The 24,677-nt window shown below is 30.9% G+C and overlaps 1 protein-coding gene across 1 annotated transcript in view; it reads left to right on the forward strand.

The window, feature by feature from the left end:
• Positions 1 to 4,604: 4,604 nt before the first annotated feature.
• Orc3 (origin recognition complex subunit 3) overlaps positions 4,605 to 24,677 on the forward strand; it is a 40,674-nt gene continuing 20,601 nt past the window's right edge. Inside the window, exons 1-9 of the mRNA XM_076448683.1 lie at positions 4,605 to 4,760; positions 8,944 to 8,989; positions 12,583 to 12,677; positions 14,136 to 14,262; positions 15,244 to 15,404; positions 16,844 to 16,921; positions 20,484 to 20,629; positions 23,167 to 23,323; positions 24,534 to 24,647. Of these exons, the coding sequence (XP_076304798.1) occupies positions 4,716 to 4,760; positions 8,944 to 8,989; positions 12,583 to 12,677; positions 14,136 to 14,262; positions 15,244 to 15,404; positions 16,844 to 16,921; positions 20,484 to 20,629; positions 23,167 to 23,323; positions 24,534 to 24,647 (969 nt within the window). The 5' untranslated portion in view covers positions 4,605 to 4,715. The remainder of the gene's footprint in view (positions 4,761 to 8,943; positions 8,990 to 12,582; positions 12,678 to 14,135; positions 14,263 to 15,243; positions 15,405 to 16,843; positions 16,922 to 20,483; positions 20,630 to 23,166; positions 23,324 to 24,533; positions 24,648 to 24,677) is intronic.

Below are 24,677 nucleotides of genomic sequence, written 5' to 3' on the forward strand. Positions count from 1 at the left end.
CACGGAAACATAAGTCAAATGAAATTATGACAGATGTGTACAGAAACGTGGATTGTTTTATGTTTTTTTCGGCTTCTGTTTTCGTACGTTATGTTTAGGTTATCGTCTTGTTTGTTTTAGTTTTATCTGCGTTAATATCGCATTATTCATGTGTGTTTTGTATTACCTTTATAAGTGTGTTTCTCACTGAAACTTTTCAGAGCAGTAATTGTTTTGGTTGGCTTCAAACAACATGCTGTAAAAAACCTCCTTTCTGTTTGAGTACATGTTTTGAAATTTATCATACCAAGAAAAAATTTAGAAAGGAATACCACCGTTCATAGATTACATGTAATCTATAAGAGTGTTTGGACATGTATGTATTTTCTTGTGGTTATGTAATAATATAAACAGATCTGAAGCTGAGATTCACTTAGGGGATACATACAAGGGTGCTCGGTCTTAAACAAATAGCCAACAAAATTTTGTCAAATATGCCATTTTTAGACCCAAAAATGGAGATCACAATTATATTCTCCTTACTTCTTCCTTGATGGCCCGGCATGTCCAGGTGTACTAAGGCGTTCGACTCGTAATCTGAGGGTCGCGGGTTTGAATCCCCGTCGTACCAAATATGTTTGCCCTTTCAGCCGTGAGGGCGTTATAATTTGACGGTTAATCCCACTATTCGTTGGTAAAAGAGTAGCCCACGAGTTGGCGGTGGGTGGTGATGACTAGCTGCCTTCCCTTCTAGTCTTCTAGTCTTACATTGCAAAATTAGGGACGGCTACCACAGATAGCCCTCGAGTAGCTTTGCACAAAATTCAGAAGAAAAAATTTTCCTTTATCCTATCCTGACGTCATAATGCTCCGACCCGGCCCGACACTCTGGGGATATTTTTTATGAGACGAACAAACAATTCGAGACAGAAACACAGAGAAAACGACAACAAACTTTTAGATGTAATGCAACTATTTTGTGACTATAAATTAAGATAAGTATGTGTTCTATTACATTTCTGAAAAGCTGGTAAAACAGTTGACTGATCAGAGCGTTCTAAAGGCGATAATTCGACCGTTTATGTCAGATTGCGTGAGACTTCGACATGTACGATAACATGATTCTTAACATTGTTATGTATACACTATACTACTAGTAGTAATACAGTACTGTGGCACCGTGGTCATACAATGATACTGCAAAGAACCGATAAATCAACAAAATTAATTTAGGATTGTCTGAAAAAGTGCATGAATTGAACAAGTTCATGTGACCAAGGTTAGTACTAAGTATTAGGCTTAATTTTAGTGGCCTGGGGTTTGACCTGGAAGAAAATTGAAAAAGGTTTATAAATTTTCAAACTTTTATTTCACTTTCAGCACTTATTGAGTCTTAATGTCTTGCCAGTTAAGCAATGGAGGAGCCGAGGGAGGCACCATTGTTGGGACCTGCTTGGGGCATCTGTTGCCCTTAGTCCGGCCCTGCCCCTATTGCAAAACTGAATGTACACAAGATAAACATGTTGTGAAGTTGGGAGTTGCATATCGCGTAATAAAATAGTTTTTTTTTAAGTGTTATATACATCAACTAAGAGTTTCATTGACGCACGATCCTAAGAACTTTGTTTTGTATTTTAGGCCTATCTTAACAACCTGCACCTTCATCTAGCAAACATTTAAATAACAACATTAATAATATTCGAATAGAGAAAAAAGTTTTCCGTAACGGGAAAAGGAAAAGAAACGGAAAATTGTGACTCCTCATTGCAAATCTACATTAACACAGGATAAAAATTTCGCGAAGTCGGAGGTTGCACATCGCGTAATAAAAGCGTTTTTCTGTTATTGTATGACAGAGAAATTTTCTATTACAAAGAAAATAACAAAACAAAAGTTTGTTTGTTTTGGAATTTCGCACAAAGCTACTCGAGGGCTATCTGTGCTAGCCGTCCCTAATTTAGCAGTGTAAGACTAGAGGGAAGGCAGCTAGTCATCACCACCCACCGCCAACTCTTGGGCTACTCTTTTACCAACGAAAAGTGGGATTGACCGTCACATTATACGCCCCCACGGCTGGGAGGGCAAGCATGTTTAGCGCGACGCGGGCACGAACCCGCGAATTACGAGTCGCGCGCCTTACGCGCTTGGCCATGCCGAGCCTACAAAACAAAAGAAAAACTTGTAATACACTTAGGGATAGTTGATATGAAAACCATAAAACTGAAATTAAATTTTTCCATTTTAATGGTACCATAAACGCATCTGCCATCACAAAAGATCTGCTAAAATATTTGATTCAAATAATGAGATTGACTGTCATTGTTATATAACAGTTGAAAGTCTTGACATTACAAACATTCAACCAGTACCCCTGGCACAAGTTAATTATCATGTGACACTTGACAATTACGATAAAAAGAGAAAATTGAATTTTTGACAGAATCAGGTTATTATACATTATGCAAAACAAAGAATATATATACATTTAATTTGGAATTTAAGAATCAGTTTATTTTGTTTGTTTTTTTTAATTTCGCGCACAGCTACACGAGAGCTATATGTGTTAGCCGTCCATAATTTAGCAGTGAAAGACTAGAGGGAATGCAGCTAGTCATCATCACCCACCGCCAACTCTTGGGTTACTCTTTTACCAAAGAATAGTGGGTTTACCGTCACTTTATAACGCTCTCACGTCTGAAAGGGCGAGGATGTTTGGTGGGATTTGAACCTGCGACCCTCGGATTACGAGTCGAGTGCCTTAACCACCTGGCCATGCCGGGTCATAAGAAAGACTTAGGAGGGATTAAACTCGACACGTCGATTCGATAGATTAGTCTAAGTCGGTGGTTAGGGCGCTCGATTTGCATCTGAGGATCGCGGGTTCGAATCACCGTCACACCAAACCTGCTCTTCCTTTCAGCCGTGGGGGTGCTATAATATGACAGTCAATCTCGCTATTCGTTGGGAAAAGAATAATCCAAGAGTTGGCGGTGGGTGGTGATGACTAGCTGCTTTCCTTCTAATCTTACACTGCTAAATTACGGACAGCTGTTGCTGAGAGCCCTCGTGTAGCTTTGAGTGAAATTCAAAAATAAACAAACAGTTACCTATAGAGTAACGTACGCACACACACACATATGCAGATACAAATATATAAACACATTATATACAATATATTAAGCATCTTTTATCCTATAAAAGTTTGTTTCTGTTTGAGTACAAGTTTATGCAATAAGCTCTATGCCCACCACAAGTGTCATATCTCAATATATTTTTGTTATAAGCCCAGAAGCTCACTGCTAAAGCCATCGGAGGAATCTTACGAAAGAAAAATAAAGTATAAGAAAAGTATAAAGTACTTTTCAGCATTGATTATAGTAGATATAGCATGGTTGACATATTTTTATATGAAAATATTTCAGAAAGTAAAGTAAATTCATTAAGAACACAAGTAACAAACCATGTGTCATTTACTGGACTGGATAACTTCTCTTCATAGTCCCCACCCCTTTTTTGAACATGCATGCACTTCAACTATTCACAAGTTTCTTCATGCTCTCCTGGTAGAAAGTGTTCGGTTACTGTGTAATTCAAAATTGCATCATTATCGAACCTCGTGGCCACTGGCAATTTTCTGACCTTGGAGAGCACCTGTCAAGAGTCCAAAGAGTTAAGATTGGATGGTTAAATATCCAAACTGTATGGGGCATGAGGTAGCTGTTCAAAGTGCACTTTGATAAATTATGGATTGTTGCTCGAGTACTGTGTGGTCTCACATTTTCATGCATAAACATAACACCATGTGTAAGTCTTCCACACAGTTTTGTTAAAATACTTATCTTCAGGTGGTTCTCTAGCATATTGCAGTATTTTTTCCTGGAGATTGTGAGTCAATGTTCTATGAACTTGACAAGAACTGGTCCCTGGAACTTTCGAAACAAGTCCAACATGACCTTGTCAGTGTATGGTTGTGTTTTGAAAATTTTTAGGTGACGGTGACTCAGCATTTCTTTCCGCATTAAACTAAGAGTCTCTGGAGTATTTTAGCCACTGCTCACACACACATAAAAAAGAATAAGAAAAACGAATTACAAATACTGGTGCACACTGACAACTCCGTGGCGGTGTTCTTCATTTACGCGGCGAGTACACAATGCGTGGACGAGAGAAAATACTTTCATAAATATGTTCATGAAAGCTACTTGGCGTGGTATTTATTGCTTTCTATTACTAAGAAAACATTAATGTATATATTGCCTTTATTTTCTGAAACACCCTTGTATACATATATATATATATTCCCCGCTGGGATAGCGGTAAGTCTTTTAATTTACAGCACTAAAATCAGGGATTCGATTCCCTTCAGTTAACACAGCAGATAGCCCGATGAGGCTTTGCTATAAGAAAACATACATGCAAAGTATTTGTATATACATATATATATGTATATATTGCTTCCACTTTTAAACTCTTAGAATGATACATATAAAAAACACAAGACTCGAGGAATTACAAAGGATTTCAAGCGTATATATAACCAACTATTCAAATACATAAGTAAAACGAACAAAGTGCTTTACAGAGTTTATTTCTGTTTCCCGTAAATTTAGGCATTTCACCTTTTTTCTTTGAACAATACTCCAGCGCTCATGGTATGGCTTTTTCAAGGCGGGAATGTATGTTCACTATAAGTAACAGTAATTAAAGCCTGGGTTGATGGAGTGTAGGATTTGAATATGACTACGACTATCTCGGAAGAAAATCCTCTGTCACTTTCCAAAGTAAGTCAGGAGTTATGTAATATGAAATTTCGTGTTTTATGATAAACTGCAAATTAAAATTCTGTGTTAACTGTTATTGAACTTACCCGACCTTATGTTAAACTGAAATTGAATTTGCTTTGAAATAATTTGCTTATTTGTAAAGTCAAAAGCGTCGATATTTTAATATGGAAAAATATATGTATAAATATAGGTCGAGGTTCATCTTTTTCATTCGTGATCAATCAATTTTTGATTGTTTGTTTTATGTGAGTGAAACAATAAATAGCATACTGTACAGTTTCAAATGCAGTTGTCGATTTGATCTAGTCTCAGCAAGAAGCTTGGGTGGGTACTTTGATTTACGTAATTGTAGTCTTAATATTATTTTCTGAGCCGGAGGAGTGAGGGAGATTTTTTGTTGTTTTTTTGGAAGTGACTAGAAAATGTTAGAGCTGTATGACATACTGACTGTTTAAGAAAACAGTAACAAATTATCAGTGATGTCGAGAAACTGATGTGAACCTGACGATGACCGAAGAAGGTCGAAACGTTGTTCGCTCTTCTATGTAAAATATTTTCTCAACCCAAACGAGCCGTTTTTGTATATAAAGTAACAAATTAGTATAAACATCGAGAAGTTCGAGAAAATGCAAGTTTCATTGCTCAAGTACTAGCAGCACAGTTAATGCTCTGAATATTAAATTGTCATCTTTATTTTATAATTTATTGTTTTAAGTACACATGATTGCAATACATATATCATTCTAAATATATATTGTAGATGCACTTTTCAACTGCAAACGTGTATATTTGAGAATTTAAACCTTTTTCTACCTTAAGAGATATTCACTCTTGCATTCTCTTCTTACTTCTTTTGCCCATTTTTTAAAGTATCAGGTTTTAGGTTTGTATTGAGATTTATATTTTAAGATGATTTCTATTCCATAATTATGCAACATTTCTATGGACTACAGATTGGGAACCATGTATCTATGCTGCATACAATTTATTTTAGTGCTTTGGCTTTTACTTTAAATATTAACGTAAATGCTAGAAACTTAATCACTTTTTCAAGAAACTATTCAAATACTATATTAACAAGGGACCAATTAATCCCTCAACTGAATACTTCTCCACTGAGAAAAAAATTAAACCAATTCATTTATTTTTCATGACATTACTGGTTCTCCTCATAAACTTTTATAAGATGCTGTTAGTAACTCATTTCATAAGTTAATCATCATACCAAAACATAAGATGTTTTTAACTTATTCTCATAAGAAAATATAGTAAAATAACATTTAAGGACAACATCGTATCTGTTGGCCCATCTTACTTGTTCCATCCTCAAAGCCAAACTAAGAAGAAAAAAAAATTAAGCCAGTTCTTATCATTCGTATATTTGTCAAGCTTTCTTTTAAACTCACTTAAGTTTTCTGCCTTCCCAACATCCTAAGGCAACCCACTCTACAGACCAACCATCCCATTTGAAAAATATAATTGTCTTTGTTGAAGATGGCTTCTACCTTTCCTAAATGTATATTTATGTCCCCTAGTTCTACATTTCTTTCTTTTAATTACGAAAAATGTTGATGCTTCAACATTAACAATTCCTTTTACAATCTTAAACAATTTAACCAAATCCATTTTAACTCTTCTTATTTCAAGAGAAAACAATCCTGAGGATTTTAATCTCTTCATATGACAACTCCTTCATCCCAGGTACCATTTTAATAAACCTCCTCTGAACCATGTCCAAAATTCAGCATCTTTCTTAAGGTAAAGAGCTAAAGACTGAACATATTACTCCAAATGTAGCTTAACAGCAATCTATACAATGAAATTATAAATTCTTTAGACTTGTATTCAACATTTTTGTAGACACAACCTAAAATCCAATTTGCTGTATGACTAGCAACAGCACACTGGTTTGATGGCTTATGTGACTAATCAATCATTACACCAAACTTTTTGTCTTTCATGACATTGTTACAGCTATTCCCATTCAGATTATGGTAATCTACATGCAATATCTTGTATTTGTCATAATTAAAACCCATCTGCCATTTATTTGCCGAAATCATTAAATGTAAATCCTTTTGTAAAGCAGCAACATCTTCTTCACATCCAGTAACATCAGAGACATTGACATCATCAGCAAATTTAAGTAATTTATTGACCATTCCTTTATCTATAGCAGTAATGTAAATCAGAAAGAGCAATGGTTCTGAGATTGAGCCCTGTGAAACACCACTTGCAACATTAATCCAGTTTGACTGAACTCTGTCTACCAAAACCCACTGCTTTCTTCCATCAAGCCTCTCTTCTATCCAGTTAGTTAACTTATCCCCCACATCATTAGAGATAACTTCTTCTACAAGCCTTTTATCAGTGGCACTTTGTCAAATGCTTCCTGAAAATTCGGGTACACCAAATCTACATCATTACCCTCATGTGCAAATGCAGTAACATTGTCAAAAGATTTGTAAAACAAGATTCTCCCTTAGTTAAATCATGATGACTATCTGATAAATTTATAAACCTTGATAAATGACTTTGAAAAGTATCTTTTTATCAGATTTTACAAAACTTTGTTTTCACAACTGATGTAAGACTAATAGATATATAATTTCTGGGACAACTTCTATTACCTCTCTTGAAGATAGGAGTGACATTAGTTAATTTCCAATCTGTTGGCACTTGTTCACTATTAAGTTACAAAAAATTATGGAAAGTGGCCCACTTATCCAATCATTGACCTCCTTTAAAACCCTTGGGGGAAGTATTATTTGGCTACTAAGCCTATTATTTTTTAAACTTCCCAATGTTATTCCAACAAGCTCAGTATTTATGCTGTTGTTTTGTCAGTTTTGTTTTCATCTACCAGTTGTTCAAGATGGAAAATAATGCTAAATACTCATTAGTACAAACTGAAGGAAAAACAGAATTAGATAACCTAGCCACTATATAATCATAAGATACAAGCCTTCTTTTGTCATCCCTCAAGAGTCCTATCTCCATCCTAAGATTTTGTTTACCCCTAATGCACTTTTAAAAATCCTTACTGTTAATTTTTATGTTTTCAGTCAAATTTTTTCAACATCCTTTTGGATGTTCTAATTCCCTGTTTGACCAACTTTTTGGTCTTCTATTATACCAATCAATTTAAATTTGTGATGGTTTTCTTGAATTTTATATTTTATACCCTGTATGAACCAACCTGGTTTTTCACTTGCAGCTACTCTTTTTTTAGCAATCGTCTGAACACTTTCCAATAAATCAATATATTTTTTTTAAATAAGGAAACCAAAATTTTAAACAATATTTTATATAAAACCTAATTCATGATTTGTATAAAGAGATAATTTCCTCTTTTGACTTATGTTCAGTCTTGGGTTCCCTACATTAAGAAAGACATGAAGTTGTTGGAAAGGAGGGCTACTAATGATACCCATAATGGAAAGTGTTGTTATTATTAGGACAGATGAAGATGTATGAAATTGTTTTCTTCTCTGGGTGATAAAAAGAAGCACTAGAGTAGATCTGGTTGAGGTGTTTGAGATTCTTATGAATATTGATTTTTACAACACTTTATAGTGGGAATGGTATGACTAAAGACAAATATATAAACTTTAGCAGATTAAGAGTCATTTTAAACTAAGACAGTTTTATTTTTCTAACCGGGTGGTTGCATTCAGATGTTGATAAATTTAAGAGAGTTTAAAAGGTAGTTCTATTAAATATTTGAATGATAATGGTTGACTTTTAGGCTTTATTGTAATAGCTTAATTTAGTGGCTAGAATAGGCAAGTTGAACCAACAGGTCTCTTGTTGCCTTTAAATGTTATGTTGCTATACTATTTTGATATTTTTGTGTATCTGGAAGTTTTTATTGATAAAATGGTTTCTGATATTAAAAACAAAGCAACTGTCTTATTCAGTTATTGGGGTGTTACTTGTTATACCTTTTATTAAAAAGAATTTTGTTTGTTTTCATATGTTCAGTAATAAAGCTGATCTTGTAAAAGTATTTAGAACTTTGTACAACATGATAAAATTATTTGTTTAAGTGAAGATGTGTTAGAGAAAGACCTAATTGTGATACAATAACTAATAAGTATCATTAGTGGATGTTAATTTTTTAACTGTGTGTTATTATGTAGCGTTAATCCTGTAATATGTCTTTGTTTGTTTTCCTAAGGGCTGTTTTGTTCATCGAAAAAAGCCTCTCCAAAGGACAAAAAATAGTGAGTTAAAATATTAAATTTAAAGCCTATGGTACGTTATTAAAGTAGTGAGATAAAATAGTAAATGTGCTTTATTGTACATTATTAAACTAGCAAGTAAAATTGATAATTGACCTCTCAGATACATTCTTAAACTAGTGAGTGAAAATGTGTTCTGTGGTACATTACCAAACTGTCAAGTGAAAACAGTAAATGTTTTCTATGGTACAAGATTATGTTTCCAGTTGTGAATGTTAAAAATATTTGAAGTTGTTGCTTCTTCAAGTATTATTAACTTTTATGTAAGCCTGTTGTGCTCCAAATTATCTGTTTGTTACACATTTCCTGTAACTTCATAATGATTTATTACAATAAGTTACCTACAGGCATTCATTAAAATGTAAATACATGAAAGTAAATGTTATTTTAAAAATTTATTTAAATTAATGTTGTGTAAATGTGCATGAAATTGGTTTTGGATTTTAATTGTATGTTTAAGAACAGTTTCTCTAATTCTACATAGCTGTAGGTTAAGCTAGAACTGAATTAACCTGTTTATCACTGCAGTAATTTTGCAGAATTAATTTTCCACATTTATTTACTTTCTCGAAATAAAACTAAATGAATTTTGAAAATATTGCAACAAAAAGTAATTAGTGAAGTGTGTGTGTGTATTAATATTTATTTAAGGTTTATGTATGTGAATTATTAAAACTTTTAGAAGTAAATAGTTGTACAGTATATCTGTACATACTGTTACTCAACTGTTATTTAAAAATACTAAACATGTTTTATTTAAAACATTATAATTTAGCAAGCAAATATAAAAATGTAAGTAAACACAGAAACAGTAACTAAAAGAAGACAAATATTTTTAAGGTTTAAGTTTTTCCATTCTTCAAATATTTTTATTTAATATATTATCTTATTCCACAGATATAAAAATCTAAAAACCTGAGCAGCAAACCATTTGTCTATGATATCCATTTCAGTGTTACATTTCATATACCATGTACACTATGTTCACATTCCATCTTCAACCTGATTCATTGAAAGTGCTAGATGTAAACATTGGTTTTATGCTATTTATTTATGTTTTAACTTTGTTTTGTTTTACCTTAATTTTCTATTATGAATTTTACTGAATTTACTTTTACCTTTTTTACTGGATGTTTGACACAGATAGCCTAGCTGCTTTGTCATAAAACACTAAATCAACCAATCAACCATTGAAAGTGTTGTTGAATCACTTTCACTGTTTTAAATTAGTTCTTGCCTTCATCCAATATATCTTTATGACAAGTTTTGAAAGATTGGATTATTCTGTAGGATGTTGATTATATTTTTTTTTCCCAAGAAGATATCTTCAGTTTTAATAACCAGATTGTAAAGCAGATCCAATGCATCCCTAAATCCTTCATCTTTTATAGTGATGTTATATGGTTTTATCTTGGTGCAAATTTTTATTTTATTTCATTATATGTGAAAAGTAACTTGCATCATTATTTCACCCATCAGCAAGATATACAGCAACGAGCACTTTTAATTTACTCATCAGTAGCTACTACTATCATTTATTCAATACGTAGGTACTGTAACTTTGTTTCCAGATTGAAAAATTTTCATTTCTGTGTACTTGCACACACATGCTATCTAACACTATAATGACATCATTGTTTCCTTCTGCCAAAAAGTTCTGTGTAAAAGAATGGTTATGACAAAATTAGCAAATTTTGGATAAGAAGGCACAAAATCACTTACCAAGACAAAATGAGACAAATGTTTCTTACTGTATATCAGGAATGTTTTCAAAATTTCAGATTTTAGGAAGAAATATGTTGGATAATCCAATGCATCATTTAACCAGACAAACCCCCAATAGATTCATACAAATGTATATGTAAAACAGCTGGTTTGGGTTGAGAAAATGTTTTATGTAGAGGAATGAATGTTTCGACCTTCTTTGGTCATTGTCAGGTTCACGAAGAAAGAAAGAGGTGACTGACCAATAGCTGACCACATGTTTGAAGGGGGTTGTGTAACTGAGTGTAATAATGTAGAGGGCATGCTTAGATGTTTGATTATATTTATTAATACAGGGATAAAGGTGTTCCTTTGTAGATTCATACAGTTCTTGCCTGGGCATTCTGGAAAGATTGAACAACAGAAGGCAAATAATCAAACTAATACTTGACCATAATTTGGTCAAAGTATTTACTATCGGGTAACTTGTGAGACCTATTAAAGTCTCTTTTACTTGGTTTTTACTTTTGCAGTTCTTTTTTCCAGAAGATTAATATCATTTATTACAACTGGTGTGTTTTCTTCTTTGCACATTTCATCAGCAGGAGTCGAGTATGGAATATATTTTGTCCAGATGATCTTTACGATACTGGGCTTCAAAAAGGATGACGATACCTATGCAATACAAATATGTGTGCTTATGCTTGAAGTAATGTATCAGTTAGCTGAGTATGTTTCGAACACATAACGTTTGGCATGACTTCTGCCCTTTAAGTTTGATGTTAAGTCTCAAGTTCTTTAGCATTTGTACAGTCTGATTTGCTTCAAGATTCACCAGGTGTAACATGTAAAAGATAAGCATAGCTTGAATTATCCCTATCATTCTTAACTTACATCTGGAAAGAGATTATCGGATATGTAGCATCTGGAATTAACAATAATGTTGATGGCATTTGGTACAAATGACCCCGTCGTCAGCGGCATGTTTGTTTTGTTTTTCTCTCTTTGAAAGTATCGTCTTAATTCATCACTACTTGGTCCTGATGTGTATGTAGTCTATTTTTACATTGTTATTTTACATGGTTCATCTGACTGAATGATGTTTTGCTAACATTATTTCAATATGAGTATTATAAACCACTGAGTATGCAATATAGCATAACTTTAGTTGTTTCTTATTTACAAAAATATGTTTGTAGTCTTATACTTACCTGTATGGAGCAGCTTTTGATTCATTGGCTGAAATATAGATTTATTCATTGAATATATTTTGAATGCTATACATTTGCATTGCAAAATAAGCTTGAAACATTTTAAACTTTGGTAAGAGATGCATCTTAATGCACGTATGAATAAGAATAAATGTGGCTGCAGACAGTGAATTTTTAGTTCAGTTGAAGACACAATAGGTTCCAACTTCTTATTCTGGCCCTTCGACAATTTCAGATTTGTTTGTCTGTTGTTGCATAGCAGATTCCTTTTTTTTTTTTTTTTTCATGTATAATTGCAGATACAGACTATTTTCAAAATCTTTTGAATGGTAGGATGCAATTGTACACCATTAATCACTTTATAGGTTTTAACATTTGTTTTTGTTTTTATATGTTTTGTCTTTGCTTCTGTTTTGATTACATTTTAAGATATGGTATATTCACTTCATTTATTTAGTTGTTGACACTGTTCATCTGCTTACATGTGATAATGCTTTAAGCTGAGCTCCTTTTGTAACATTAAGTTTATTATTACAACTGTATATTACTTTTCACATTTTAATGTAAGTTTTTTTATATATCAACCATGTATGGTGTATTAACTTCAGAAATGATAATGATATATATATATATATATATATTATTTTCAAAATCATCTAGGTAAAATTACATCAGAAGAAAATGAAGATGAGTTGTGGAGCTCTAGAAAAGACATTTATCAAAATTTGTGGCAGATGATAGCAAAAGAAGTTAATGTAAGATAAGTTTCAAGTTTTCTGAAATACATAAAGGTTGCTTGCTTACTTTATCCTTCATAATGTTGGAATTATTATTGTAACAATTTATTCAGTTCAAGTGTCACAAGAAATACTCTGTTAATTACAGTAATGGAGGTCTTTACTTTCAACTGATTTTAATGTTTTTGTCCATAAAGTGACTGAAAAGATAACCTCATATTTTGTTGTTAATAAACAACCAAAATATGCATAAAGGAAAATGTAATAAAGTGAAAAATTAAAATGGTTGTGTTTGTGTCCCTTCACACATAAGATAATTTTAATTTGTAGGATAGGTTTTCATTTTCTTAGCTTTAGGGTGTTTGCTTTGTTTCACATGGTAACAGTGCATTACTTAAAACAGAAGGTCTGTTAATGTAATTGTATAAAAATAACTATTTTTATATATTTTCTACATGGTACATCACACTTTTTACAATGATATTTCTAGTTTCTCAGAATCTTAATTGGAAGGTGAATAATGAATAACAGATTTTTATTAGACACTTGTACAGAATTGTACATTCTACAGAAAATAATTGTGACATGTAATGTAGTTGGATTTTGAATAGGTGTGATGACACAGTATTTTGGCACTTGGAAGTATGTTTTTATTACTAAACTTTTGTGCCAAGTATTCACATTTTATTAAATTTGCATTTCCTAACCTTTAATTTAAGCTAAATTATTCAGTAGTTTCTTCACTAGCTATGGTAATTGAGGAAAGTTTAGTGTGGGAACAAAGTATAAAAGTTGTTGATGTAGAGACTATAGAGATATCTAGAAGGTCTAAGTGATATAAATAACATGGACCAGTTGAGCATGAATAGAGTAAGAGATAGAAAAAGTAAAGTCACGTGAAAGAGAATATCAGTCGGAGAAAAGTTAAATATAAAGTTAACTGTTTTTGGAGTGAAAGGCCTACACGTTTTTACGTTAGAGTGAGAATAACAGTTAGGAGTATGAAAGAAGATAGGTTTTTAAAAGTTCAGGATATAACTCGGTGACAACATAAGTAAACTAAACATGGATACTGTAGTGATAAGAAATTGAGAAAAACAGTTTGGCCTATCAACTAAATTTTAAAGCAATTGAAATAGTCTAATTGGATTTTGGACAAAAACAAGAAAACTAAATGGTGTTTAAGATACAACTATTATCTCCATAGTGTAAAGAATTTTTTGTGTATGCATTTAACTTGTTTGAAATATATGTATATATTATTTTAAAAAAGAAGTAGGATGTGTGCTGTTTGTTTATTATCAAGTCTATCACCAACAAGTCACAGACATCTACTGTAGAAGGACCTAACACTCCCTATATTTAACTTAAATTGCTATATCTACTATTAAAAAGTAAGTTATTGCCACTGTGAATGTTTGAAGTAACAAATATTTGTGTAGTTATGTCTGGAGTTGATAAGCAATTTTGTTTCAGGGCTTTCAAGAAACGGTTCACGGAGAAGTCTTAGATGCTGTGGTTTCGTTTGTTTTAAATTCTTATTCAAGATCAAGCACAATAAAAAATGTCATTAAAGAAATTCCAACTGCAGCTCTTATAATGGGTAAGTTTTTAGCATGCAAACCACAAGTATAGATTTGATACATCAGAAATGTTAATGCAAGATTCTATATTAATCTAGATTGAAGCTTATTTTTAAGTGAAATTGTATACCAGAAATTACAGTCAAACAATTTATTTTGAACTCTAATTAAAATGAAAGTATTTTTTAAAGTTCTATATTTATCATAACTTTTTTCATCAAGTTAAGGAACAGTAATTGGTTGGATTTGTTTTAAGGTTTACAAATTATACAAGATGTCTGTAAAATACTAAACTAACCACTTTCTTTATTGAATAGAAAGGAACTATACCAGATAAACATTTGTGATTTGCAGCATGCTAGAGACTAATGTCTGAAGTTTTTTGGTTTTTTTCACTAATTGTGATGGCAGTACATGAAGGTAATTGATTATATAACAGTGATTTTCAATCTGTGGTTATCAAGCTGTATTTAAGTGGTCTGTTGAAAGGGAATGATGTGGGACAAAGAGTAGCTGCATTGTGTAAGGTCATTTGTGATCCTTCATGAGTTAAGAAAAACTAAAAAAACATTTGAGTAGTTCATGAACATAAAGTTTGAGATCTACTGGTCTGTAAGATGAACACATTAAATATAACTATGTTTTGTGTCAAAAAGCCAGTACAATTGTGATCATTGCTCAGAAGATGCTGTTTTTTTACATGGATGGTGATTGATTATCAAACGGACATCCTTCAACTCTCAGATGATGCCCATATCAGTGTGTACTAGTGGTTCCACTGTCCATGTACAAACAAATTTCAGAGGTTAACTTCCATTATAACACAAACTACAATTGTTTTATCTCATGTAGTTTTAGTGGATAAATAATTTATTGCAAGTTTCTAGCAGTTTAGGATGTAATTGTCACTTGCACTGCATTTATCTAATAACTTCTTGATTTTTTTGTGATTTGACATAATTGTACAATTAAGATGTTTTTTTTTATGTATTTTAATGTAGGAGTCAACATGCCAGACCATAGTGCCATTTTGCAGCTCCTTTTCCAGCGATTGCTTCATTCTGTCACTAATCTTGTTGTGTCATTACATTCAAGAGATTGTAAAACACTGTCAGCGATGATTCAGAAGTTTGTGGCTAGTATCATGAAGGCTGGCAATGATGTACGAAAAGTTTTGTATGTGTGCATGTATTATGTCTTAAATAGTATTCAAATATAAAAAAGTTGCAATAGCTGTCTTTTTGAAAATTTACTCAAGCTACTGGTCTCTAGAAATATAAAAACTTGAAGGAGAAGTATATTGGGTTGTTTTCACACTTAATGAATACACTTGCATGATGTTATTTAAATATATAAATGGCTAGCTTTGGAAAGATAATATATTTTTAAAAAAAGTCTTAGATACATTATTTAGTAGGAAGAAATAGGTGTACTGGTTATTATAAGTGAGAAGGTTAGTTTCTGATGAAAAAGATGCATTTTACTCTTTACTGAAAAAGATTATCCATGTTTAGGAGTTTGAATTTTCATATTACTTTCATTATACAGTGCTTTGTATTTGATTTTTCTTCATGATATTGAATCAAGCTCTTGCATTTAGGCACACCCAAAATAAAATCATGCAGTCTTGAAATGGTGCTGGGGTACTACATGCACTGAATGTATTTTGTAGTTGTGATGGCTCAGAATTCTAGGTTGTTACATTACCTCTACTAAGTGTCCTACTTCCCTGAAACCAAAGATGGAAAACTGTTAAGTGTTACGTAAAGCAGTTTAGTCTGTGATGACAAGAAGTTTAAATATTCTTGCATTCTATAATGAAGTATCAAAATTTTATCATGTGTTATAATCATTTAGTTTATTTAATTACGAGTGTTTGGTTCTGTGTAGAAAGGTTATATATGTTTTGACTTGTGTAAAAATTCAGATTAATAAATCTGAGAAAAATGAAATTCACATTACTTTTACCACATCTTATTGCTGTTCTATATGATGTTAAGTTATAGATTTAAATAAGTTATTAAAATGTTTATAACATTCCTTTATGTATAGGTATGGCTATATATGTTATCACATCCACGTTTTCATTGTAGCTCTTTGTGACTTATTATTATGATCTTAATCTCAAAACATCATTTGTAAAATAAATATGGAAATGTTAAAAGTGATTCTTGATATTTTTATGATAACATTGTTTACACCCTCAAGTTACAGTAGTTATAAAAAGCAGATGTAAAGCAGTTATAAGTTATGGTTTAATTTTATTGCTAATATAAGTTGTTCCTTATCTGTAGTGTAGTAGTTTTTTTAGATAATTGCCCTTCAGTCTTTACTTTTATTTATGTATTTAAAATTTTTAAGTTATGGGGTGGGGAAGCTATAGTGCATGCTCATTAGTAAAACTTTAATGTTTCCTTAAGAAGCAGTAAGCTTTATGTAGTATAAGAGAATACTATTTTGACACATTTTCTGTTTATTATACATCATCATTTTTATGTCATTACTGTATACATACTAGATGTTCTAACATGTTTATGTTTCTTAGGAAATATCAGAACTAAGAATAAGAAACTAGCAACAAAATAGATTTTTTTTCTATAGGATTTAGAACGTTTGAAACGGCAGGACTTCACTTTCCACTCATTGTCAGCTTGGTATCAAGATTCAAATCAGAGAAAGGTATGATTATATTTCTTTTTGTATGTGTATATTGTGTCTTTTATGACCTAAATTGTGTTGAATGCTTGATTGGTTTAACATCTAAAAGTATTTGTTTATAGTAAAGTCTATTTAATGGATCAAACTCCGAAATTGAAAATAAATGTTTCAAAAATTGCAGTTTTACTTTTATTTATATTTTCTTCTAGTTTAGATATGTTCCATTAAATTATATTTTGGAAATTAACAGTTTGGAGTTAGTATTACTTCTCAATGAGTTATTCATGATGTTAGAAAAACATGTAGGTTCAAAAAAATCATTTTAACTCAAAATACAATATTCTTAAACTCAAGTGAGTTTAAAAGATATATTTCATTAGATAGGTGTCATCAATATCATTGTAAATTGTTGTATTTCTGTTTGAAGCTGTATTAATAAAAATCCAGCCTTGCAGAGGGGAGACCTTGTATGAGATGTATCATATACATTCTTATATTCTTTTGTTACTACAAGTATTTCTTTCATAAGTGTTTTGCTTGCTTGAGACTGAATTCTTTCATTCTTTTTGTTTAGAATAGAATTAAGGTATATAATTAATATTTGAAAGTAGAGGTACCTGATGAAACTCCATAATTATAGAATTGTGTACAATTATCCTTATTTATGTTTCACAAATTCTTCATTTATTATTTCAATGATTTCTTTTTCCACTAAAAGGCATCAATGATTGTACTTGTTTTCCTCAGTTCTATAAAAATTATTTTATATGTCAGTAGATTTTACATAAAATTAATGAAGAGAGTCATGGAATGTTTCTATACTGTTTTATTACTGCTACTACTACTTTATTAAGGTTAAAGCTTTATAAATATTACTTGTAAAATTTTCATCTCATGATTTTTGGTTTGTGATAATTTTTTAGAGTAGAACTTTACTTGGGCAAGAAAAATATGTGCCTTTGTTTAATCTCAGGCATGGAAATTGACTTCTCTGTTATATAAGGATGAATTTTTATGGAGATTTACCTGTTCTTTTTTTCATAATCAGTTGATTTATGTGTGTAGTGAGGAATGAATTTTTATTATTTCCATTGTCTGATAATACATGGTACTAGTTTTTAATTTTACATAAAGTGAGGGATTGAGAAGGTTGACAATACTCTTAGAAAGTTATGTATAGAATGGGTTGCAATAAATTAAAATTATGGGTTAGCTGTAGCATGAAATATATTGTTTTTCATTGGGCTATAGTTTTTAAGTGTATCACTTAGATCATATGTAATGATTAAACTCTGATATGAAACACACTAAGTGCTTGATCTATATGGAAAGCATTATTTATTTTAAATGTAATAAATGTTTTGTGATAAATATTGTTTCTTGTACACTTACAATGACAGCTAAAGTGAATACTAACAGTCTGTAGTATACATCTTCAATGTGAGTTCTGTGTGATCCCTCATTAGTCATGTGGATGAGCCACAAGTTTAAGAATAGGTGTACTGATCTAGTTATCCACATTATTTACAGTAATATTAATAAAAAAATTCATATTAGTTTTGTTATGCTGAAACTTGTAACTAAAAATTGCTAATTGTAAACAAGACGTTATTAAATTTGTTTTTTCATCAACTGGATTTAGAATTTTGTACTTTATGTATACAACAATAAAAACTCTGATTTCTCCCCTTTTGAATTTTCTAACATCAAATTCAGTTTCTAATGAATTACAAACAAGAACTATGAAAGTTTGGAGTTGTCTCTAAAGATGTATTTCTTAAAAAGTATGTTCTTCATCAAATTAAAACCTAAGCTATGCATAAATACAAGCAAGAATATAAAATTTGTTAAACCCATCAAAGAAACCCCTCTCCCTTTTACTTTGGAGATTTGTTGCTAATATAATAAGCTTTATATGGTTGGCAAACATGCTTATAACCAACAAAAAGAACAGATTCTCTGCTACACTTATCTTAGAAATATTTGTTCAGTTTTGTTGTTGTAAGGCTTTAGTTATGAGGAATTACCTGGTTTTTAGTGATTATGTTTGGTGCCCTAAACTTCAGTGAAACATTTGTTTTAACATTTTTATGGTTTACTTATAAAGTTGAATAAATTATATTAGTTCTGGGACATTTATTCTGATGACTGATAAACTTTTTGTGCAGATGCACATTTGAAAGCTGTATGAATTCTTTCCAGATACCCAAATTTGTAAGACTTGACAAAGCTTAAAAAAGAACATTATGAAATTGTAATATTTTTTAAACAGAAGTAACTTAACTCGTGAAAATTCTAAACTTTTCAGAATAGATTAACAAAATTTCGATAAATTAAAATGTTTAAATGCTTTCTAGCTTAGTATCAGAATTGACCCTAACAAGCTTGTTTGTACTACTGTTGCTGGAAGCAGCTAATGACTTCTGTAATTTATTGATTTATTTACAAGAGGATTACTGCCCTAGTGGATACAAAGTACTGCAATAAAACCATGAAGTAAAATAGATGTGTAATGGTTAATGGTTGTAGCTATTATAGTATGTGTAACTTGAAACTTTCTGAACAATACTCCATTTATTTCATATTTTTAAACAGTTCATTGAGAATTTCTATACAGACTTGAGAATCAGTTATTATGTTAGTGCTAGCAAAAAGAAAATAAGAAGTAAAATATAAAATTTTACCAAAAAACATTTGATATTAATTTAGAGTAAGTGAGTAAAATACCTATCGGAAATACATTTTCAGTTTAGGAAAATTATAACCTTTATAGTACTATATTTATGGCAAAATAGTACTATAATTTTATTTTTTATAAGGGGCAATTGTAATGCTTAAAGACTTGTAATATTATTTTAGCTTAATTTCTTTCAGAGTGAATTATTTGGTTAATATTCATAATTTCTTTTAACTAATTTATTATTAATGCTTTGTTTTTACTTTGTAGCAGTTTCTAATACTACTACTTGTGATTTTTTGCCTGAAGTTAACAAATCAGTATATTATTGTTTGGGAAACTTCCTTTTTAGTTGTATATATAGTAATGTAAATATATGGATGTGTTGGGCTAAGGATTTTTCAACAGTAGGTGTCTGTGACATGTTGGCAATAAACCTGACAATATAATAATAAATGAAGAGTATACATTCTACTTGTTTGTAAAAAAGTACATGTGTATATTTAAAACAAGTTAAATGTACGTATAAAAAATCTTTACAATATGGAGATGATAGTCATATCTTAAACATTATACACTTTTTCTTTTTGTCAATATTCTGCTTAGGCAACTTTAATTACCATAGAATTTGGTTGACATACAAAACTATTTTTCTCTATCTTTTATCACAGTAGTATCCATGTATAATTCACTTCATATATAATTCAATTCTAGAAATTTCTCAAAATCAGTGAATTACAAACACAAATTAAATAAAGTAAAAATACTGTACACTAAACAGTTGTTTTTATATCTGACATATTGCTTTTATAACAATAAAGTGAGTAGAAAAGCTTTGTAGTTTTACCTGGTACTTGTGATATACTTTTATAATTTTAAATCTCTTTGGTGTGTGGTTGTATACAGAAATGTATTGGGAAGTCTCCACAGAAGAAGCGGAAGATGTCTGACCACAGTGAGCAACCTTATGCTTCAACTCCTATAGTTATACTTCTGGAAGATTTAGAAGCATTCAACTGTACAGTTCTGACTGACTTCATTTTACTTTGTAGGTATGAAAAATGATGTCACATCTATATAATAATCAGAGATGTTGGATAATATTTACCTTTTTGTTCCCTGCTGTATAATAGACTTATGTTTATTAGGGAATTGTGTATATAAGATCTGGTCACAACTGGTCAGCTAATAGGATTGATCGTATGCTGTTTAATAAAATTCTAGATTATAAAAATAACACTGTGAAAAAGACTAGACATGCAATAGGACATATTGAAGTGTTTTTAATAAAGGTGATTAATATGCTGCTGACTCAAAGGGAAGGCTCTGAACAAAATTTAAGCTTGGAAGACAGTACTATAAAGTTAGAATTGTTTATGCCATTACTGAGTTTAAATTATTCCATTTGTAAAAAAGCTTACAATTCTAAACATTGCTTGATTTTGAATTTCAGTGGAAAAAATTCCTTTTTTAACAGGCAAAGATATTTTGTCTGGTTGATTGGTGGATAGGATAAATAGTAAAAATACAAGACAGGGTTTGAAATGTTTTATACAAAAGTTTTTGTTGTTTTTTTTTTTACAAATGTCAGATGTTGTAGAGAACTTTAAGAAATGGAGTAGGTTAGGTTTAAGTGAAACAGTCATTAATAGGAAAAGAGCCATTCTAATTTTATTATAGATATCTGATAAATTATTTTATTTTTCATCAAAAAACTGATAGAAAATGTATTTAATGTTTCAACATTAGCAAAGATTATATAAACATTGGTTGAAATAAATCTTTTTATGAGCTGTCTTATGAGATTAACCAGTATAACGGTAATATTTCAAATTATAATTATTAGTATTTAATAAATTATTGGAGTTGTCTGTCTTTATTAACCGTATCTGGGCTATAGAACATTTTTGAGGTGTTCAGTGTACACCAGTATATGAGATTTCAGAATCTAAGTAAAAATAGTTCTCACTCTATTTTAACAGTTTTTAGGTAAGAATATTTTAGAATATATATTCTATCAATTTGTAACATTTATTTGATGTAAAAAAATTCAACTATCATTTGTGAACTGCTTTAAGTATAACCTGTAAACAGTGCATTTATAAATATATATATAAAAATATAAATTTTTCTGCTTGTCACAAAGTATAGACTTGTATTTGGTAAGACATTATCATCCCTTTAGAATATAATTGTCTGTCTTTTTTTTTTTTCACACAATTTCCTTTTCTGTTTAAGGTTTTATTAGTGGTCTGAATAATTACCAACAAAGCCCAGTTTTGACAATAGCTGTGGACAAAATATAAATACGTGGGTAGACATATTATAGATTATGTACATTCGTGATGTAGGGAAGAAGAAATAAAGTGGCCTTACACTAATTAGATAGAAATGTATATAAAATTATTGAAATAAAAGGAATAGCAATCACTTAGCCAAATTAATAGTTAAGAAGTCAACTTGACTACCTATACAAAGAAATGGCTGGTAATAAATCAAAAATAAATCATAATATGGGTGTTTTGTTAAAATTAATGGCATTTTTTATGTTATATGTTTAGTAAAGATTGGTGATTTATTTGATTAATAGATTTCATATGAGCAGCAAATACATTCAATTAGTGCCATGTAAACTGATTGATCAATCAAAATTATGATTAAATCACGTTGTCATGAAAATAATCAAACCGTTGAAGTTAGAGTTCCCATTAATCCACAAGTGATGACAGAAAGCCCACTTGTAGAGAAAATTGTATAAGTAAAAACAGCTGGTATGAGTAGAGAAAGCACCATGTAGTGGAGCAGTCAAAGGTTGAAACATTGTTCGCTCCTCTATATAGTGCTTTCTCTATCCATACCAGCTGTTTTTACATATATAGAATTCCCATTATTACTATTTTTAATTATTACTATCCAAGTTATCAAAATGTTACTACTATGGTTTATTGTTAAGCCTAAAACTTGCACAATGAGGTATTTGTGCTCTGCCATAAGTTTCGTTTTTACTTCAAGTTTATTTAACTTTGGTGTTTCTGGGGGCTTGTGTTTTGAGGGTTTTGGATTTGATTCTCATTGTCACAAAACTTGTTTGCTCTGTCTTTGTTTTGTTAAAGTTATTTATAATATCTGCCACTGTCAATTGTGAACTGTTAACTAGAGGAAAGACAACTGTCTAGTAGCACCTGTTGCCAAGATGTTTTTCTTTATATATACCATGGTTTGAGGAACTAATCAAATATAGTAGATTAACACATGCCTTTTAAGCGCCCAACTGTAGTGTTTGATATTCTAATTTTTAGATACAGTAGCTTACAAATGTAATTTTCAGTATTATTTATGAATACATGTACCTTGGTACATGTTTATCATATGTAATTCAAACAAAAAAAAAAAAAAACGTTTTCACACACTAAGCAAACATATTGAACTTTGCCCTCACCTATTATTAGTATTAAATATGAGTTAACTTGTGATATGATAGTAAAAAATAATTGATATGTGATTATAGTTTCAAAAGCTGTTTTTATTCTTTTTTTTTACTATTGTTAGTTTATTTTATTTTATTTTGAACCTCTGGTTGCTTTTCTAGAAACTATCTCGACAAAATACCAATTGTCCTGGTGATGATGATAGCCACTGCAACAGTGACAATACACAGTTTACTGCCTCAACAAGCTTCTTCATGTCTTGCCATAGAAACTTTCTATTCCATACCTCCTACAGAATATCTCACACAAATCTTACAAGTAAGTATATTCTGGTAGCCTTGTATCTTGTATTAATATTTAGTGTGTACAGAAAAGTTAGACATTTTCTTCTATTAGTATTTTCATTCTTTGTTACATTAAAGGTTTACACTTTTCACCTGTTACATCATCTTAATGTGTTGCTCTATTATGATTGAGAATATATAAATACTTCATTGGTTTTTCGGTAGTAAGTTAATTATGCATCATTAGAACTCTCAATGAATGTGTTCTCTCATATTCTTAAGTTATGAAAAGCTCGTCTGTATTTTTATACACGTTAATCAACATTCTCAGTTTTTGTAATAATAAAACCTCTGGCTTGTAGCATATTATATCAAACAAAACTTACAACATAACAGTCGAGAATTACGGTTTTGGTCATTCATATGTCATCAAGTATTGTAGCTCAGTAATTATGCATTCCACCGAATGAAGTCTATGATTTTTCATTTTTCATCCAAACTTTGAAGTTTTGTACATTTTCAACTGTAAAAAATATATGTGTATATATTTGCATTTGCCTACAATACTGAACATACCAGTTTAAACTAACAACTCAACCAAGAAATTGAAAGAAACTTTTTACATCAAAATCCATCAACCATTTTTGAACAAAACTTAAGACTCAGTTTTAAGTTCAGTATGTATTCGTTTCCTCGGTAACTAACAAGGCTGGTATCAAATCATACATCCACACAGTCCCAGCTTTGGTCAAGTTTTGGTGATGTCATGTTTCTAACCTGAGACTGGGAATTTTTTTACTTCAACGAGGTTCTTTAACATTTCTGGATGTTACACAGAAAGCTCTCCAATTAAACATACATTTCAACAATATTTATCATGCATAACTTAATTGATTTGATTCTATGATGGTTTGCACTGGTGGCTTGAAACATCCATCCCAAAACTTTTAAAGCAGGCTTTTCCTTAGAAATCTCTAAGAATTTCATTCTTTAATTTTTAATAGTTTTTTTGTTGTTGAAATATATAATATAAAGGGAATTTTTTCAATTTGCCTTTAGCAGTTTTCTCACTTAACAAAAAAGGGGGTATTCATGGACAAAGTATTAGAATTTTATTCTGCTTTTTTGGAGGTTAGAGAAATCGCTTCCCATAATAACTCATGAGTTCTCAGATTACATTCAGACCATGTATTATCTGAGAAGCTGTTAATAAATAAGCTCTAATATAATTGTAATATTTTCAGATTATCATTAATCCAAGTGTGCCATTTAATCTGGGACCAAGGGTCATTCAACTTCTGGTGGATGTTGTGCTGTTTCATGATTTTTCAGTTGCCAATTTAATTCACATGTTGAAGGTAAAAAATATTACATTTTTCATGCAAGTT

Source organism: Tachypleus tridentatus, chromosome 8 (assembly GCF_004210375.1).
Source record: "Tachypleus tridentatus isolate NWPU-2018 chromosome 8, ASM421037v1, whole genome shotgun sequence".
NCBI lineage: Eukaryota > Metazoa > Arthropoda > Merostomata > Xiphosura > Limulidae > Tachypleus > Tachypleus tridentatus.